The sequence below is a fragment of the Pseudopipra pipra genome, chromosome 2, assembly GCF_036250125.1.
Source record: "Pseudopipra pipra isolate bDixPip1 chromosome 2, bDixPip1.hap1, whole genome shotgun sequence".
Classification (NCBI taxonomy): Eukaryota; Metazoa; Chordata; class Aves; order Passeriformes; family Pipridae; genus Pseudopipra; species Pseudopipra pipra.
The window spans coordinates 17,414,265-17,434,382 of record NC_087550.1 but is presented as its reverse complement, the minus strand read 5'-3'; the positions used below and the strand labels follow the sequence as shown (position 1 = coordinate 17,434,382).

Below are 20,118 nucleotides of genomic sequence, written 5' to 3'. Positions count from 1 at the left end.
GAAACAAGATCGCTATGCAGGATACTCTGGCTCACTGCCCTGAGCACAGCCCTCCAGGCTGGCTCGCATCTCTCATCGCCGGGCTTTGCCTTACCAAGCTGACACTACACGAGCGCTTGGAAAGCGAAGGTTGCTTATATGCCCTGGGCTCCCAGCGATCCCAGGGATGGCATGACACCTCCCCGGAGGCTTTATCCTCTTTTCCCTGTAACAGCTGCAACCCAGTGGTCAGCCTCGCTGCCTCTGTCAATGAGCACTCTCCAGAGCCAGGAACCCTGAAGGGTCCAGACTGGCATCCCCAGGCACTTGCCAAACGTGGGATGGGTGAGATGCGCTGATCTGGCAAACATGCTTTGCGGAGCCGGTGCTGGTTCGTAGGCTTGCTTTGGTGTGAAAACCCCTCCAGCAAGGGCCAGACAGGCTCACCGGCCCATTGCCCGCTTTTGGGACAGCTGCCACCTGCGTGCGTCCTTCGCTGATGCGTGGGGCCTGGATGGGGGTTTTTTGGGACCCCTGTGCGTGTGTATGCACACACGTGTGTCTGTGCACACACACACGTTCAGAGGCGTACTTTCCCCAGGTAAGACTGAATCGCGGGACGCCTCTGGCAGGTGGCAGCAGGGTGTGACCCCAGGCTGGGTGAGCGGCAGGGACACCCCAACCAAGGCACGGAGGCAACCCGGCTCCGTTCCGGAGTCTGGAGGTCAGAGGGCAGCCCCCCCTGCAACACGGCTTCACCGGAGATGATGAAGAGAGGAAGACGAGGTGGAGGGCGAGCGCAGGTAAAGGCAGCCCCGGGCACGGAAAACCGGGCCCGCGCCCTGCCAGCGCCGCCCTATTTGCTCAGCTAATCTCGCGGGCAGGAAATTGCCTGGCGACTCATATTTATGGATCGTGAAGAGCCCGCGGCAGCCCCTCCGGGGGCATCCCTGTGCCCGTTTGCCCCTTTTCGCCCGTCTACCCCCGCCCCCGGCACACCCCCATCCCGGCTGCCCTTCGGCCGCCCCGCTCCCGCGACCCCGGCCTGAGGGGAGCGAACCATTCCGCCCGCGGGGGTGTCCCGGCCGCGCCGGGGGGCGGGCGCTGCGGCGGGGGGCGGCTCCCGGGGGCGGTGGCGGCGCTCCCAGAGCCGGGCGGGCAGCGGGGACCGGGATGCGCGGGGAGCGGCGGCGGCCGGAGCCGGCGGTGAGTGCGGGGGAAGCACCGTCCCGCGGGGCGGGTGAAGCCCACCCGGGCAGCGGCGGCCCCGCTCTCGGCGGCGGAGCCCCGCGGGCGTGGGGAGAGGGTCCCTCCCGCGCGCGCAGAGCCCGGGCTGACGCCGGCTCAGCCACTCGCAGCCGTGCCCTGGTTTTGGCTACTTTTAGGGGAGTTTGTGCCACCCCCTCGCCTCCAGCCCCCTCGCACGTCTGACGGGTGTGGGCGGCGGGGTCCCCCGCTTGTTGCCCGTCTCGGCAGGGACCCCGCAGCTGAAAGAGACGGGGCTCCCCCCGTTGTCCCTTTCGTCACCGGACGCCTCTCCCTCCCTCTTCGTCCGGGTGTTCTCCCCGGTTCTGCCGCGTCCCCGCCGATGAACAAAGCCTCTGACCCGGGCGGCGGCGGGGACATCCGTCCTCGCGCGTCCGTGGTCCGAGGAGGCAAGGGAGGAACGGCAGGGCTTGGCTTGGCTTGGCTTGCCTTGGCTTGGTTTTCCATCGTCAGTAGTCTACCTGATGGAAGGGAAGACGTGGGACAGGGCTCTTTGTCCGCGCTCCTTTGTTCGGCTAGTGGCTTTTAAAGGCTCCTGCGGCTGTGCGAGGGCTGCCGTGCCCGGCGGGGATGGGTTCCCGGGGCTGAGCCGGTGATGGATGCCGTCTCGGCATCACTGGAGTTTAGCAACAGGAACCCGGCGTTACGGCTGATCGGTTTGCGGACGGAAATCGAGGGGTTTGGGCTCGGTCTCCCCTGACAGATTTAGACCTCGTAAGTCCTGCCTCGTGTAGCCCTGTCAGCAGCCGGGGTGGGATTCGGTGGCGCTGGGAGCCGCACGCTCGGCGGTGAATTCAGCTTGGAAATCAGAGCTTTCTCGGAAAGATACCTGCTGCCCACCAGCAAAAAGAGGAACGGGATGAAAACTACAGCCCCCACTCCTTCTCCTCCTGCTCCAAAGCTGCCCGAGGAATTTCCCCCTGTGCAGAAGTGTAAATAGACTGAGCGTGCTTGCATAGAGGCTCAAGAGATGGGCTTTCTGCTCCTGCCACAGTGCTTGCGTGATCTCGAACACATGGCTTTTGTCACCAGTTCCTTTTCCCCCAAATGCTCATCTTGTCAACCTGTCATCTTGTCTCTGAGCCTTGACTCCGCACGTGCCCAAATTCTCTGTGTCTGCATCTCCAGGGCATCTGCGTGAACATGATGCCAGTCAGAACATGGTGAATATTTCATCTTTGTGCCACACGTTCCCTCTCTTTTGGGGGAAGAGGGACACAGGAGCAGCCCTTTTTGCAAGTTTTCGTGTTGGTGAACTTCTCAGTTTTTCCTTTCACTATAGTCTCATGGATAATGTCACCAAAGATAAGGTACTAACATGGGAGGAGGTAAAGCACGATAGTGCCAAATGGAATTTCGAAGGATGAGGATGGGATTGCTTTCCCGCAGCAGAAGGAAGCAATATAGGAAAGAAACAAGATGAAGTAATCAGAAGATGGGAGAGTGCCTACATCTGCTGTCATGGGGAGGGGTAGTCTGAACCGAGAGGATAACAGAGAAAGAGATTCTTTTCAGGCTGTCAAATAGTAATACTATCATTTCTAGATAGTTCATTTTACACACTTCCTTTTGCACACCAGCAATTTATTTCCCTTCCATTTTGACAAATGCTAAATGGACTCACTTGTGTGTCAACATTTTTACTGAGGGAATGGAAATATTTGCCAGCAAGCAGGAGGGGAAGAGTAGTAATTTTTTCCATATCAGTTACTGTCTACGCTTATCAGATGCAGTTATCAACCAGCTCCTTGAAAGTAGGCAAAGGCACCAGTTGACTATTGCTGGGAAGGAACAAAGACCATCGTGAAAAATTTGAAGTATTTTGTTTGTAGATAGGAAGCTGAGAATGGGTGAGGTAAAGATTGCTGATCTATCTTGAGGCTGGAGTTGGATCAGAAGGACTAAAAGGGTTTGGATAGGAAGATTTTTTTGGTCTTTTTTACTTGAAGATCCTGAGAAAAGCTGAAATAAGCGAAGTGGATGGGGGGAAATGCTGATGATTGTTAATGCTGTGTTCACTGCACATGGAGTGTATTCTTTCCATTTTAATTTGTTAAAACAGTTGATTCTGATGTGTGGTAGCTGTCAATGTAGGAAGCAGTGTTTCCCATTGAATTAAATGACTACCTATAAGGTGATGCCCTGCTCTGGGGTGTTCAGAGCAGGTGCTGTTCATTTAGTTTTTGTTTTAGACCAGTGGGACACACCCAAGATGCCACAGAAACTAAAGGGGAGTTTTCCCCTGTAGAAAGGAAGTCTTCCAGAGACTGTCATGTAGAGTGAACTCCATAAATGTGACCAAGCTTGGTTTTTTCTTTACTTAGATCTCATGCAGGGATCAGTTTTTAAGTGAACCATTTTGTTTAAGTTCATTAATTATAGTAAATGGTGTAACTGCAGGTATTAGTACCCATATTCCTTGCTTAAGGGAACAACAGTGCTGGGACTTGCTGATAAATTCTGTCCTGTGTTTGTGCAAGAAGACCCATGGCTTGGTAGCACAGCAGCCACAGCAGATGCCACTTGAGCTATCACTGTCATGACGGGGTTTGCCAAGCAAGTGTGATGAGAAGTATTTAGTCTGGGGGCATGCTTGCTGCCCTGAGAGTGCTGGAAAATGAAGAAGCGTTAAAGAGCTAGAGGGGACGTTGGGAAATATGGGGCAAGCATTTCGGAAAGGAGACAAATTGAGGAGAAATGGAAGAACAAAATGAGAGACAGAAACTGTCAGAATAAGTGGGCACTGGAGAGAACTGATTAACGAAAGGAAGTGACAGGCACAAAGTGGCAGTGAAAGAAATCAGCACAGAGGAAAGCAGATCGTGGGAGAAATTTGTCTGAGAGAGTGGGAAAATGCAATAGATGGGGGAAAATGGTAAGGACATCCAAGAAAGAAAGAAAAAAGAAAAAAGAGTAGATGATCTTTGAAGCTGTTCTGGTTAGTTTTTCTATCTGCTTAGATTTTCTAGGCCTAACTTACCTGCTTACCTTACTTACCTGTAGCAAGCTCTCATTGAATTTGTTAGGGGCGTCCCAGAGGCAAGTTGATCATGTCAAGTAGGATGGGAAAAAGGAGAAACTTTACTTTAAGGCCTTTGTGCTCTTGTACAGTGACAACTGCCGCTCCTTTGTGGTATGAATTTGGATACCTAACTGTTTTGTGCTCCATCCCCTTCCTGAAATTTTAGATGAAGAAAGTCTGTATTTCTTGGACTTCAGGAGTGAGGATTATATTGATCTAGATATTACTACAGCAGCTATGTTGTTTGGTTTGTTGGTGGTTGTTTTGTTTGTTAGTCTGCACAATGAGGTGTAAGCAGTCACAGCCCACTAGCCACCAGCAGAGCTTTCTATTTGCCACTCTGTGTGAAATTTTAAAGTCTCAATTTGCAAATCTTTTGAGCATGCTCACAATTTCAATAGGAAAGGAGTTAATGAAATAGTGTCAGAACAATACCAGGGAGCTTGTCATTACTGTCATGAGATGAATCAGTCATTGGTCAGACTCCTTAGCTTAACTACCAGAAAGGTTCCAAGATGGAAAAGAGGCATATGACTGGTATTAGGCTTGTCCAACCTGTTCTTCTGTGTGAAGAAAGGAGTTAAGTGTTTTAACAGAGATCTCTTCTAGTATGTTTCTACCCTCGGTGGCTTTTATTTGGGCAGAAAAGAATTAACTCTCCTTCTTCCTTTAACTTCTCTTGGTGAACTAGTCCAGATGAAACAGTGGTTTGTATGACTGTAAGATAAGGAGGAGACAGTGACGTCTACTAAAATAATGTGGTATGAGTAAGTGGTCTAGTTTCTTGTCCTACCAAATGCATAGGAATGAGGTTAAATTCATTGAAATGTGTACTTTAACAATTTCAATTTCAGGTAAGAGTACCTATTATGGCACAAAAGTTATAAAGCTTCAACTTTTCCGCAGTCATCACTCAGCAGTTGGTATCTCTTATATCAGTGGCTTAAATCTCAATTTGTAGTCACCAAACCATAGTATTTACATGGTAATGAATGTTTTCGTTTTTGATGTGCATTTAAAATTGTCAGCTGTCGTGACCTGATTAAAATGATTACATCTGTCTACTTGAAAGAGCAATTGATGTGACAATGCCTACAACATCAATCCTTATCAAATAAGAGAGAATCATGTCTTAACAGTAAGAGAGAATGGTAAAAAATGTCGTATTTAGGTGCAGGTTTGGCAGTAGCTGGGGTGGTTATTATAGGAAAATAGATGTGGTTTATGAGGGGAGTAAAGTTATTTACGGTGTTTTCTGCTGTATTGTTTTATTTCTGCTCCTTCTCCAATATCCAACATGCTAATTTCTCAGAGGAAGAGGTAAGCCATAAGAGCGACTTCCTGTGCCACTCCCTTTTCCACATCGGAAACCTGCAGGATTGCAAGAGGATGACTTAGTCAAATCTGATTCACAGATATTTGATTTTTAACTTATTTAGTGTTGCTGAAGGTGCCAAACTGTGAGTTTTAGCAACTAAAACACCCTGTGCCTGTAACCAGACTTTGTGCTCATTTGCATGCAGGGACCTATGTGTGGCAGGACTTACACTGTGAAAAGTCAGGGACTGAGCAGGTTTCAGGGCTATGCTGGGAGGAAATTAGCTGTAGCTTTTGGGGTCTAATGTACTGTGTTGTGGGAGAGGCGGAAATGAAGAAGGATGTTTAGGGTGATCTTTAGATAATGGCTTTGCTGAGTTGTCCAGTTTTTGGCAGAGATGGCTTTGCTCTCTCTTAAGGATGTGTCCATTCAATAATTCATGGGTACAGAATCTCCACCAAATTATGCAGGTGCCTTTCTGTGAATATATTGTTTTAGTTTGACAGTGGGCTTCAAGGGGTTGGGGAAAGATGAATTTACACCTAAGTGTTTTGGAGGTAAACAGTAGATCCCAGTGAGTTTTACTTTGCCATCAGATTGAGCCTATCAAGACTTTTGTTTGTAAATAAGCAAAGTAAGTCGGGGGGGAGGGAGGGAACAGGCTTGATTTAATCAGGAGCAAGTACATTGTCCTCAAATTATGCAGGAAAAAGGTAAATCAGTTTGGTAATGGAACAGTCTATTTATGCACGTAGGTGTGCTATACTGTGGAAAAACAAAATCTCTGGATACTGAAGCTATCAGCACTCATTCACCAAATTTTGTTCAAGGTGTGAAAATTCAGGAGCCTTTCTTATTTCCAAAACAGTGTGTGTTTTATTGGAATAATTGGAACAGACTCTAATAATTTGAAAATCTCATTGCAGAACAAATGAAACTGTAATGATGAGAAGATGGTGCCAGTGATGGGCTTTTGTCCTCACTCTCCACTACTTGGAGTTTAGTCTGTTTCCAAGAGTGGCAATACACTGCTATAGGAGTTTCTGAGGAGAAGTGTCAGAGATAGTTAGAGGTAACAGGAGCTGCAGGGAGCTACGGGTAATGTTTTGAGAGAAACTGAAAATGAAAAAACAATGAAGAACAGAAAAACCTTAAAGGAAGGATGGTCAAGTTTGAGAGCTTTGTTTAAAACTGACTATTTTCAGTCAGAGGAGCGCTTTAGCGATGCTTGAGGCACTGCAATCCATTCCCTTGGTAAAGTAAGAACCAAGTGGGTGCTATAGCAGTCTCTGCTAAAGGGAGGTGGGAATCAGTCCAGGCAGAAGTAAAGGAAGAGGTGAGACACTTATGCACTGAGAAACATCGCCCTAAATCTATGGACTAACTGCTGTGTACACCTGTTCCTGTAGCTTAGTTGAGCTGCAGCTTTAGGCTCTTAAGGCAAAGTGTCCTGATTTTGGCTGGTATTTCTTCCTAGTAGCTGTTACAGCATTGTGTTTTGGATTTAGAATGAGAATAATGTTGATAACACCCCGATGTTTTTAGTTTTTGCTAAGTAGTGTTTCTTTTAAGTCAAGGACTTTTCAACTTCTTATGCCATGCCAGTGAGAAGGCTGGGGGGTACAAGAAGTTTGGAGGGGATGCAACTGTGACAGGCTTACCCGAGGGATATCCCACATCATATGGCATCATGCTCAGCATATAAAGCTGGGGAAAGAGCAAAAAAGGTGGTGCAACATTCAGAGTGATGGTTTTTGTCTTCCCAAGTCACTCTTACGGGTGATGGAACCCTACTTTCCTGAGGATTTAATTCCTTGTTTTGCTTTGCCTTGTGTGTCACTTCTGTTTTACCCATTAAACTGTTTTTAACTCAATCCACGAATTTTCCCTCTGTTACTCTTCTGATTTTCTCCCCCATCTTGAGGGGGAAGAGAGCGAGCCACTGGTGGGGCTGAGTTGCCAGCTGGTGTTAAACCACTGCACAAGGGAAAGGAGTTTTTACTGTAGAGCCACCTGGTGTTATAATGTCTTAAAATTGGAATCCTTTGTTAGACTGTTTGAGTTGTGAATCACTGTTTCTTCTGGTCGTTAGTGGAACAAAACTTAATTTGGCCTGGGCTCTGTAGAGATGAAACATGATTGGTAGTGCTGTATACATTCACTTCAGATGACTTTATAAATCCCAGATGAAATCATTTTGCTTCGTTCCAGACAAGGCAGAGTGTGGCATGTGCTCTGTAACGAGAGTCAGCCTTGCTGGAGGCCTTGTTGGAGGCTCTGTATAACCTCAACTGAAAGCATATGATTTCAGGAAAGCAGATATACTGTGGATTTTGAGCTGTTTGTTATCTTAGCTCATTAATTCATTAATTGTTTCTTTTTTTTGCTCACAGCAGAGAGTTTTTAGAAAGTTCTCCTCCCCCAAATCCAATTATTACGAGGTGATGACTTCTCTGATCTCTCATCCTCTAAGAAAAGAGATGTGTAATGAGTTCTCAAACTCGAACTGAAACCATATAAATATTTAACCTTAAAAAAGACATTTTTCCTTTTAGTTATTAGCAAACCCAGGTGTTCACCAAACTGAATTGAAGATTGAATTTTCAATTGCGTAGAAACCCTTCTCTTCTAGCTGTGCTCTCCTTAATGTTTGTCACATTGATTAAGTGGTAGTCGTCATCTCACGAGATAAAAAGGATGGGGTCTTTTTGGTGATCTTAACCATAAAGCAGCAATGTTAGAGACACAGGAAGTGCAATTATATCTTCCTTTCTTCTGTCTTTTAATTCCAAGTTGCCCATATTTTGTTTTTTCCTGTTCAGTGATACAGTGACAATTTTTTTGCAGAACAGTGTGAAATGTTGAGAGTCACTAGTTTTCTGTGTCAACTTGAACACGTTCTCAAAAAGTTAAAGTTTTGGTTGTTTTCTGGGGAGCTCTGGGCTTGAAGTGCAGTATTTTTAATAGAGATTACACAAGCAATATGCCAAGATGGCAATGTATTGGCAGTATTAACTGGATTTGTGTCCTAGTGCTTCACATTTGGAAGGCAGACGAAATGCAGAGACAAGTGGACATGCAAAGACACGGTTACCTCTTGCTGGGCTCAGCTGCCTGTTGCCACAGCCCTGCTAGGGATCTGTGGGCAGTCCCCCAGACCTGCTCCAGCAAAGTTAGGCTCCTGAGATGCTAGGCAGGTTTTGAGTTTGGAGGAGCTGAGGCAAACTTGGAGGAATTAGGGAGGGAGTCTGTCTGTGGGGTGGAAGACCCAGTGAGGTAAAAAGGATGGTGAATGTTTCATGTCAATAAAATAACCCGTTGAGCGTGAAACTTGGGTGGAAAAGCTCTCTGCTGTCCAGGTTCTTTTCCCCCCATCTGCTTTGGAGAGTTTCAGTCCTGTGATGCTGGAGAGGGTGGACGTGGTGGGTGAGTCCCCTCATGAAGTGTGGTGCTCCAGGGATCTCCCTCCTCATCCTGGCTCCTTGAAAAGCAGTGCTGTTTTTGGGGAATGGTCAATTGTGTCATCTTGGAGGAAGGCCACTTCTCACTGTGAGGGGGAGGAGGTGCCTGGTGGGGTGGAAACTCCCCTTAGGACTAAGAAGTGACCTCTGCAGAGAAAGAAAAAGCACTGCAAAGTGAGACCAGCACAGAGGGATTCCTGGGGGAACAGAGCAAAAGGACAGGGATCGGCTTCCCTTTGGGAGAGCAGCTTGTGAGGAGCAGATGAGGTAAAAGCCAGAGGTCACAATAAAGGAGCCTCCCTCTGCAAGGATCAGCAATCAGCTCCCTTCTCCCAGGGCTGCCCTCCCAGGAGACTAATATGAAAAATCATGGCACAGAAAGTCTGTGCACCAGAAACCTGGAACCTCGGGGCTGTGATGACTGTGGTTAATTAAATAGGTGGCTTGTCTCTAGACAACCCCAGACATCTGTCTCCATTCTTCACTTGTTTTACTGATGCGTTTCTGTTTGCTTGTCCAGAGTTAAAGCCCAGAGGACCTACAGATGGTCGCCATTAAGTTTGTCACTTGATGCAATTTAAATTTTTTTTTTGCCAACCATTTAAAAACAGATGTGTGTGTAAAAAAAATAAATCTTGTAATAGATCAACTCACTAGAGATCTTCTATTTGGATTTAAATTTAATTTTAGTCTTTAGTGGCTGGAATTTAATTTTGGCATTTCTTTTAAGCTAAGTCTCTCTTGTAACCATATCAATTTTTTTTTTATTTTTTTTTTAACAAACTGTAAAGAATCTCTTTGCATTCCTAGTCTAGCTTCTTTGGAAACTCAGAAATCATTGCATGCCAAAACGTTTTCTGTGTTTTGGATCACACACCTGGTTTTGCATAGGTTTGCTCATGATTGCAGGATGCTGGTGTTGCCTGGGCTGAAACTGGGCTTTGGGCTTTCAAAAATAAAGTCTTCAGAATCAAAGTCCAACCGTGTTAATGATTTCTTAAGGAAGCAACAGGATCACAGACAAAACTCAGGAGCTGTGACTAGTAACTGCCTGTAGAGAGTGAGGATCATAGATAATAGCTGATTATCAAATCAAATTATATGTACTTTGCAGACAGGTGTTTGTTTTGGTTTTTTTTCCACAGTCTCCACATTAAGCACCAGTGTCCCTTCCAAATATCCTTTTAACTCTTTTTTTTTTTTTTTGAGATGTCTTGGGAAATTTCCCTTTAAGAAAAGCCAGTTGTTGTCTATAATATATACTTCAAAAATGTTCTCAGAATGCAGTTCTTAACACAATATTTATTTGTTTGTTTTCTTTTGTTATTTATTTGCAGGTCAAAATTTATCTGGTTCACTCTAATTAGTGTTGTTTTAACCATCCTGTAGAAGACAAATATGATGCCGAACAGAAGTAACCTCTCCTCCTTTCAGAATGTTGGATCAGGTAATCAATTAAAATGAAATTTGTTTGTAAATGTACTGAGATCTTTCAGCATTTGTGATTGATTTTGGTCCTTTAATTCTCCTGACACATGGATAAGATCAGCACTCTGTTCTTATTCCATGCCTAACTCCATTTACCAGGCAGAACAAGGCCACAGCTGGATACGCTGCAGACAGCCAACCCTCCCCCATCAGTTTAATGCCTGGCTGGAGTATATATCAGTGACCCCCAGCTAAACAGCTCGGGAGAGGAAGAAAAGGAATGAGGGGGGAAAAAAAGAGAATATAAAAAACTGGAAGAATTTCCTTCTGTAGCTCCAGGCAGCAGATACTTTGCTAAACAGAGGACCCTTGTGCTGTGTGTGAAAGCTGGGGCTGACCTGGATGCAGGATGGGTTCAGGGCACGTCATGTCCCAATGCTCCTGGCCTCAGTCTCTATAGCTGCATGTGAAGACAGCATCAGCCAGGATGTGTAACGCATCCTGGCATATTCATAAAGTCTCTACCCAAACATTGTCCTAAAAATAAACAAAACAAACAAGATCTGGTTTGCGGGAAGCAGCTACTTTTCATCTAAACATGTGCTGTCATCCGGTTGGGATTTAACCACTGTCGTGCTGGAACCAAAAATGCAGAGGGAACTGGTGTAAGGTGTAGTAGAGAAAAGCTGAAATGGAGTGGCTACATGAAGGTATCGTCACCTTTTCTTACTGTACTTGTTTGGATTTCAAGTACAATGAACCCTTCTCTGCTGTGGTGAACAGGCATGCAAGTTTCCGTGAACTAACTTGGTTGTTGGCAAAAGCATCCCCTCTTTGTAGGATTAAATGTGCCCTACTGGTGTAGCAAGAGAGTAATGAACAATTTTTAATGTCCTATTAATGTGTCTGCTAAGCTATTTATATAGAAGCCAGTGGAATTTATGCAAAAATAGTTGAACTTCAGCTGTATTCAAGTCAAGTTTTGGACAGTAAAATTTTGATATGAGATTATATTTCAAATTTAGGAGAGATTTGGAAGAGAGGAGGAGAAAGAAAGATGAAGGTGGAACTTAGATTGGGTTCCACAATGGAAGGCTAAGTATAGAAGGCATATACATTGTGCTTTGTATCCGTGCTCTTAAATAACTTCTACATCGTATTCTTCTTCCTTAAAACACCACTAATACGATGAATGCTTGATTTTCCAGGTGATGTTGTCTTGTCCTGACAAGAGTTCTTTTGAATGTGGGTCATGTTCCTCCTTTTGTTCATTTGAACTTAATTACTGCTGTTATCAAAATTTATGAAAGTAGCTAAAACATGTCAAGTAAAATGTCTTAATATAAGAAACTGCAGTTTCACTGCCCAAAGTGTGAGGAGGACTCTGTGAACTCACTGGTTCAAAGGCAACTTAGATAGCTGGATTATCATTACAAATGTGTTAAAATTATAAATGTAGTATAAATCACATAATCACAGCCAGTATAAAAATATTAAATTCTGTGTAGTACTAAACTTGAGGTTTAGTTTTGAAGGTGCAAGTTAATGTTTTTGGCCACTACCAGAGCTTGTAATTAACAGCTGCTTAGCCAGGTCCACTATGGTCAAGGTGTTTGATTTAATTTTGGGGTTTGTGTGTACGTTCTCTAATGATGACTCCTTTTATCTTCTGCCTGTTCAATTCTATTCTTAGTGATGGTTACCTTTGTTCTTAAACTTATGGGGTTTTTTTCCCTAAGAATTTAGGAGAATGTGGTGTTACGTACTTGGACTAACCGTGGTTTGCACAGAGGAAGCCTGTGCAACAGAGATTTGTTGATGCCTTGGACAGCAATGAATTCCATGGGGTTTTGCCTTATTAGCAAGGAAGGTCCCAGAAACAAGGACTCTCATGAAGAATGCATTGCCACCTTCCACTAGATATCTGAACCTAATGATCCTCAGTGAGACCAGATCATATGAACTCAGGTGGGGGGCAGGAATCCCATGTTTTGTTTCTAGGTTCTTATAATTGCCTGAAGTGGTACTTGGAAGAGGACTAAAATATTGCCTCCAAGGATTTTAAGGGCACTTTGCACATTAGGTTTTCCTGCTGAGTGACAAGCTGAAATTAGGTTTCTCATGAGGTGACTGAAGTCACAGGTGAAACGTGACTGAGCCAAGAGTAAATCCCAGAGCTGACCCTTATTTTCAGAATCAACACTCACTGGCACTGAAGGAACTGACACTCAAGTCCTTTATTAGTTTGAAGCACAGCCTAGCACATCCCAGGAGCTGCTGTAAATGTTAAATAATGTCATATCTACATCAGCTGAGGTCTGAATGTAGGCCTGCTGGGGGTCCTGTTTATCTCCTGCAGTGACTGGCACTGTCAGGAGCTGAATTCCTTTCTGTGCTTTTGGCAAAGTGGAGCTCAGAACTGTAGGCTGGAGCTTGACACATCATTGAACAATAACATTCACCACAGTAAAGGCTTTTTTAGCCTATTCCCTCTTCCAGAATATAAATTGTAGTTCTGAACATGAAACATTAGGACCTGTAACCTTAACCCCCATCAGTGTTTTTAACAGTCATGTGGTTTTGTTGTTTTGAATGAAGTCATGGAGCCTAGCATTGTACTTCCTTAAGGTTATATTTTAACCAAAGTGCTCTTTGCAGATGTAGTTACAGCTTTATATTTTAAGAGCAATGAGCTGAAACACCTTGAAAAACGTGCCTTGATTTTTTACTTTTCCCATTAAGCTTTGCAGGATAATCCACAGGGTAAGCAAAAGGGTGACAAACTCCTACTGAGCTTTGAATTGAGCTCATTAGTACGTTGGGCTTGGATGCACTAGCTGCACAGGTTAAAAGAAGAGGTGATCCAGAGCAGGATCTTATGTCCTTGGCCCTGGGAAACCTGACTTTGGTTCTTTACTCTGCTGTCTGCTTTGCATCTTCTCCCTGAGCCTCAGTTCCACAGCTGTAATACATCAGGACAGTAATGCTTCCTTACATCATGGACATCTTAAGAGGCTCAGAATTATAAAGGCTAACCCACAGACTCCTGCAATGGATAGAACAGCACAGGAAGAGTATAGCATCTTTGCGATTGTGTTGCTGATTTGTGGTATGAATTTGGTGATGTCCCTCTACCTTTTTCAGTCTCTCATCTTTTGCAAAAACAGAGATGGGAAAATTGTGCATCCCCACCTTTTAGTACAAGCACAGTAATTACTCCAAGAAGTGTTCTTTTTAAGTTAATGTGAAGGCATGCACATGCAAGAGGGTACTTCCTTGCTAAAAACTTCTTTTTTCTTCTTTTGTCTTCTTTACAGATTCCAGTAAGATTATGGCAGAGTATAGCCACGCACAAAAACAGATGGAATTACAAAATGCTAGTTTGGGAAAGGGTTCTGTGGCAAATTCCCTTGAAAATGGTCTCCAGGATATTATGGAAAACCTCAGTACGAAGAAATATTCATCAACTCTCAAATTTAAAACCAACGGGGACTATGCTGGCTCTTATTTAACCCTTTCACAACCTATGCCAGTTAAACCTAATCCTTCCTCCAGTGTTAAAAATACACACTCTATTAACAAAATTCAAGGAGGCAAGCAGTTCCCCTGTGAAAGCCCATATCTTCCAGATAAAAGCATCTCTGTAAAGCATTTGGGTTCCATATCAGGTGCATCACCATCCCTCAGCGGGTACAATTTAGGAAGGACAGACTTTGATACTCATGCCAGCAGAGAAAATGAAAAATCCCTTGGACACATGGATAAGTTTCACTACTCAAAGTACAGTCAGAAAAATAAATCTTATGACAACATCTACTTCCCAGGGATGCTGGAGACAAAGAAGATCTCAGGCTCTCTTCTGACTATGTGGAATGGAAGCTTGGGGAACGAGCTGGTGCTTTCACCTGCGAGCAATTCGGGGGCAGCCAGCATGCCTTCTAGCCCAAAGCAAGGTAGGAGGATGAATGTTGAAAACAGCCTGGCCCTTCACATGAAGCCAGTTAAGTACAAGGATGTGATGATGGAAACTCTGGGTTCACGGCCTAGGAAATACTCTGGTGGATCTCTAAGTCATATGGGAGCATACAGTCGTTCCCTACCCAGACTTTATAAATCAACAGAAAACCAGCTGGTGCCATTAAGTTTGCCCCCCAGAAGCTCTCTGGGTAATAGTAAAAGGAAAAAACTTGGAGAAAAAGATCTACCTCAGAATGCTTTAGATGCTGATAATTACCTGAATTTTTCTTCTTGCAGCTCAGGGGTTTCACCACATGCAAACTCTATCTCTGGGAGTAATCCCTATGTCAGTTCAACTCTTAGTGTTCCTGCAAGCCCTCGAATTGCTAAAAAAATGCTTTTAGCACCTTCTTCCCCATATTTGCCTGATGATTTTGATAGACTTGGGCTCTCAGGAACAAGTCCGAGTAGTTCTTTCTCCCCAGTGGATTTTGACAGGTCGTTCTCTGTCCGAAGAAACCTTTCCACCAGTTCCATGGAACTTGATGACCCAGATCTGGAAAGTTACAGACAGATGCCAAATTCTCTGCAAACGTCCATGCGAGAGCGGAAGAACAGCATTAGCTCCATTTCAGGAAGAGAAGATCTCATGGACTACCACAGGAGGCAGAGGGAAGAGCGACTTCGTGAGCAGGAGATGGAACGCCTGGTAATTTTTTTTTTTTCCTCTTAGTTTTTCATGACATTTAGCACTTGCAAAATGTCCATCCCGGGTACCTTTCTGATGGCTAGACAGCAAAGCATAGGCTGCTCTGTTCTGAAATTCAAATGTTGGCTGCTTCAGACACGTCATTTATTATCGCGCTACACAAAGCTAACGCTTAAATAGCTTGCTGCAGTAACAGCTTGGATAGTACTGTTCAGCCATCCTGAAAAAATGTTGGAACCCATGTAAATTGCATTCAGTTATCCTGTGGGCTCTGTTAAAATGTCTATGTACATAAAACCCATAAATTACACTGCAGGGATCCAGGACTTTTAGTTTTAGATGATGGCACTGTTTTGTGGTAAGTGGGGAAATAAAAGGGATTCTGCTCTAAGCTGCTGAGCCATGTGTGCTGTGGAGTTAGGTATACATTGGTGTGGGCTCAACATCCATCAGCAGAGCTTCTTCTGCTTAGTTTTTACTTTTCCTCCTGAGTATTTGCATTAAAATACAGGCCTCCTTGCTTCTCCCCCTCCCAAAATGGCAAGTAGCTGAGGGGGACAGAGTTTCTTTCTTTGCCTCTAGTCAATGTAAAGCAGTGCATGCTGCTTCAGTTTGGGTAGTAAAATGGTAATTTACTTGGTAAGTAAATGGTAAACTTGGTAGTAAAATGTAATTTATGCATTACAGAAACAACTTTTGAGTAGGAAAAGTAGAAAGGTCTTCAGAGCAAACAAAGATCTTTGAAACAGCTTCTTATTGAAACTGTCTCTGGAGGAATACTTAGTAGTTCTTCAAAAAGGTTTTCTAAGTTGCTCCAGGAGTCCCTGACCCTGTTATCATGCATTGATATTTCCTAATTTTATAGATGGGCCAGTTGGTATTCCTGAGTCTTAGATTGGAGACATTAACTTTACGTTTTTGTGCTTTAATTCAAATTATGAATTTGAGCAAAATGATGGTAGGATATTCTTAAACCTGTCTAGTTTGCATACAGACACTAAGGCTGCAGGAGAGTTCACTTCCTGGGTGGACTGGGGATGAAAAGCCATGGGGAGGCAGGATGCAGGGGTAGGGGGAATGTGGGAGCAGGGGCTGCCTGTAAAGGGCCACTAGCAATGACCCAGTGCCTGTGCAGGGCCACTGTTCCCATCTCGAATCACACAAGTGAGCAGGTTCAGCTAAAGAATTGGAACCCATTCAGATATCTCCCCTGCCTTGTCTCACTGATGTCCTTGATGCAAGTTGGTGAGGAACCTGTTAAACAGGCAGGAGCCTTCCTTTTCATCCCTAACCCACTCAGCGCTGTAGTTTATGAGGTACACACTGTTGTTTGCAAGATGTGAAAATGTTCATCTTTGCCTGCTCAAAGCCAGGGCTGTGGAGTTGAGGCATGGGTGTGAGAGGGTGGCAGGCATTGCCCCTTTCACGCTCCATGAGTGTCAGGGTGTGTGCACCCCTGCCCTGCTTTGTCCCCCAGAACCTCTGCTGGCTCCCCTTGAAACTGCGGCTTCTCAGGAGCAGGGACTGGGCTCCCCAGGGTGAGAAGGACCAGCTGTGAGTGGAAACGGCTGGATGGCTTAGGAAAGGTTGTGGGAAGCATCAGCAGAAATGGTGGTGGGTTGTTTCTCTCTCTTCTTGCTGCCTTTGTCCTGCTGTTCCTCTGCTCCTTTCAGAAATCTCCTTCCTTCTCCCTAGTCCTGGTATTTTGTGTCTACGACGTGGTGATTTCTTCTTTGCTTCTTATCAGAAGGTTTTCCAGACAGTCATGCTGTAAAACCTGAGATAATCAGCCATAAAAGCAACGTATTTGTATTTCAAAGAGAACAGCTTGCCTTTTTTTTTTTTTTTTTTTTTAATTTGTGGTGAGGGATGAAAGATACAGGGTTGTTTCACTATTTGGTAATGGTAAAACTATTCTGATTTTATATTTGGATGTAATGGGTACATCCTGTCCCACCCCCCCAATATTTCTTCTCTTGCTGAATAGTACTTCCTTCAAGTCCTGATTCTTTAAAAAGAGAATTTTCATACTGTGTTTCCAAGCATGGAAAAAAAATGATGTTTTGTGTGTTGCATATAATTTGAACATGAAGGAGCCTCCTTCTGCTTGAGTTCATCTTATACTCAAGATCCTCCTCAATACCTTTTTTTTCCCCTTGTTAGAGCTATCTGGTAGAAGAGGGGAATATTTGGACAATGCCCTTTTCCAATGGTTTGAGAGTCTGAAAAACACCATGAACAGGTTTTTAGATCTCTGAGAAGTAAAAATATATATTAAAAAGAAATCCACACATTAGCACTTTGTACATTACGGTCTGTCCTGTTTTCCTGTTTTGGTTTTATTTTTGTCCTTCTGTGTGAATCCCTGCCCAAAGGACAGTCAGGGATCTGTCCAAACAGGGACTTGATATATGCAGCCTGAGCTTCCGAAGGAGAGTTTTGTTTGCCCTTGCCTGTACATGGACAAAGGTTAGACAAAGGTCAGAGATCCATATCTGTTCAGGTCTCTCTTTTTTGAGCAGTGGGGGAAGGTGTGAATAAAAAACCCCAACTAAACAAGCACTCATGGATATCAAAACTGTGTGCTCTGAGCCTTCAGTGCTGTCTAAAAGTTGAGGTTGAGTAGCTGGTAGGTAAATGGCAGGGGAAATGTAGTCCCTCTGTGCACAAGTGTCAGACTCTTCCATACTGGGTTTTTGAAGCAAGGAAGACAGAAAAACCATGTAAGGCTATTCAGGCAACTCCATCAGAAACATAAACCTTTTTAGAGGACTAGACTGCTCTATGGCTCAGATATGAAGTGGAGAATATCTTTGTTTGCACCAGCACTGCCTCTGTAGCTATGGTGCTTGCACAGGGTGGTTTGGGAGCGTTGTGTTTGATAGCTGCTATTTACTTCTGGATTTTTTTGGGTAGTAAAATCTATGCACTTATTTTAATCTGACCTAGTATCTGCCCTTGAGCTCTGCTGTTTACTTTACCTTGTTTTCTTTTTCTTTTCCGTATAAATTATTCTATGAGTTTTACTTGTGCTTAGTTTGCTTTTTGAGTGACAGAGGCTCCTCTGGAAGTTTGTGTTTTGAGCTGCTGCTACAGCCTGCATATGAAACCAAACTATCTGCTGTCATTGCCCAAATAAATAAACAGAGAATAAATTTTAGAAAAAAGGTACAAATAGTGAAAATATGCAAGATTTTTTTTTAAAAAACGTTATTTTAAAAGTCTGAGTTGTATTTTGTTTCTGTGCACCAAACATAAAAGACATGTATGTACTTGGGTAGGATTTGGTGTTTTTTCCCTATCACCTTCTCTAGATTTGCTTTCTAGGCTGGGTTCCCTCAAGCTAGCTGAAGACTGATGCCATTTCTGTTTTGCCAGCCTGTTCCTCTGTGACTTGAAGAGTGGGAGGAACTGGAATTCTCGTGGCTGCCATCCCTCTGGCATTACTACTGGGGGCTGATGGGCTATGGGAGCAGGTGGGACAGCATGGGGTTGCTCTTGGAGCTGGCACAGGCATCAGGCTGGTGGGTCATGATCTGCTTCTGCTTCCTCTCCAGCTCAGCTGACCGGACATTGCATCTTGGTGTAGGGATGTTTATACAAGCTGTATACAAGTAGAAGGGAGAGGAGCTATTGCTGATGATAGCCCAGGAGCCCTATAAACAAGGGAAAAAATTATCACTCTGATCTAATAATATTCAATGCGATTCAATTAGCTATTGATTTTTTTAATTTTTTTTTTTAATTTAGAGAGGAAATCTCACTCTTTTTTTCCTGTCTGAGATGAAAGCCCAATTGTGGTTGCTGCTGGAACTAAAAGGCAGTCTTTCTCTTCGGCCCATGGGGAGGTCAGAGGTGGAACAGCACAGGCAACATAGCTGGGTAGATATTAAAGGCCATCTGTTTTCTTTGATAGCCGCTCATTTGAATAGCACTGAAGCTGAATTTTCTACCGCTGCTTTTTAGGCAGTACAACGTATTTCCTCTAGATGGTGGTAGGTACTTAAAAATTACATGTGCATTAACTGTGTGAGGACTTCCTAGGCCAGCTGTCTGTATGGATCTGTAAACATACGCTTGTTAATGAGGTTTTACTGGATGCAGGAGTTGTACTGGGAGAGATTTCAGTTTATCAATACCTGAACAAGCAGTAATAAAATTCATGGAGCTTATTCCATAGTCCACTTTTTCACAGTCAGAAGAGCACCGAATTTCATGAGTTAATTTAGAAGTAGGGAATAATACAGAATATCCCTGTGCCTGGTTTGCATTGGCAGATTACAGTTTAGTAAGATGTGCTCATTGTGAAGGGAAAATGAAATGAAAATATTTCTGTTTTCAACATGGTACTGCTTTAAAATCATGCTTAATAGAGCTTATGTAAATCTCCCATGCAGCTTGTGGAAAACATCATATACATGTTTTATAAATTTATATCGGTACTGTGTCTTTCAGCATAAAGTACCCAAGCTGTATGTAAAACTGTAAGTGATTAGCTCTTACAGGAACCCCAGCCAAGTAGACAAAGGCTACCTTCAAGTTAATTTTTCACACTACTGGTATTTGACAGTCTCTATAGTGTTATAGAATAGCTACTTAACATCAGTTTAGTTTTGTAATTGAAAAAGTGTTGTATAATAGGATAAAACCTCCCTGCAGAATATAACTAACATTGATGACTCCATAACTTTTCAGGAACATTCAGTTTCAATTGTGTTGTAAAACATTTCTGTGGGATCTTTAATAAGCCACAATGTGGATTACGTATGCTTAATTTTTGCAGCTATATTTTATGCAACCTAACAGTATGGGCCAGGAAGAAATCAATTTCAGGAGACCCATTCTCATTTACAGAACCTAAATACTGCAGTGCAGCTCTAGTCTTCAGGCTCTTGCCTTCAGTGTGATTTGAAAAGGAGCATCTGCATAGGTACTGTAGGGACAAAAGTTCTGTGCTGAACAACACTGTTATTTTGGA

At 43.9% G+C, this 20,118-nt stretch overlaps 1 protein-coding gene across 7 annotated transcripts in view; it reads left to right on the top strand.

Moving 5' to 3' along the window:
* The first annotated feature begins 1,099 nt into the window (after positions 1–1,099).
* PHLDB2 (pleckstrin homology like domain family B member 2) overlaps positions 1,100–20,118 on the top strand; it is a 67,896-nt gene continuing 48,877 nt past the window's right edge. For 5 of the 7 annotated variants that reach the window (XM_064644112.1, XM_064644110.1, XM_064644113.1 and 2 more), the window contains exons 1-3: positions 1,100–1,185; positions 10,384–10,493; positions 13,792–15,140. In XM_064644112.1, coding sequence (XP_064500182.1) covers positions 10,445–10,493; positions 13,792–15,140 — 1,398 coding nt within the window. In that variant the 5' untranslated portion in view covers positions 1,100–1,185; positions 10,384–10,444. The remainder of the gene's footprint in view (positions 1,186–10,383; positions 10,494–13,791; positions 15,141–20,118) is intronic. The other 2 variants (XM_064644114.1, XM_064644115.1) reach the window with 2 other exon arrangements.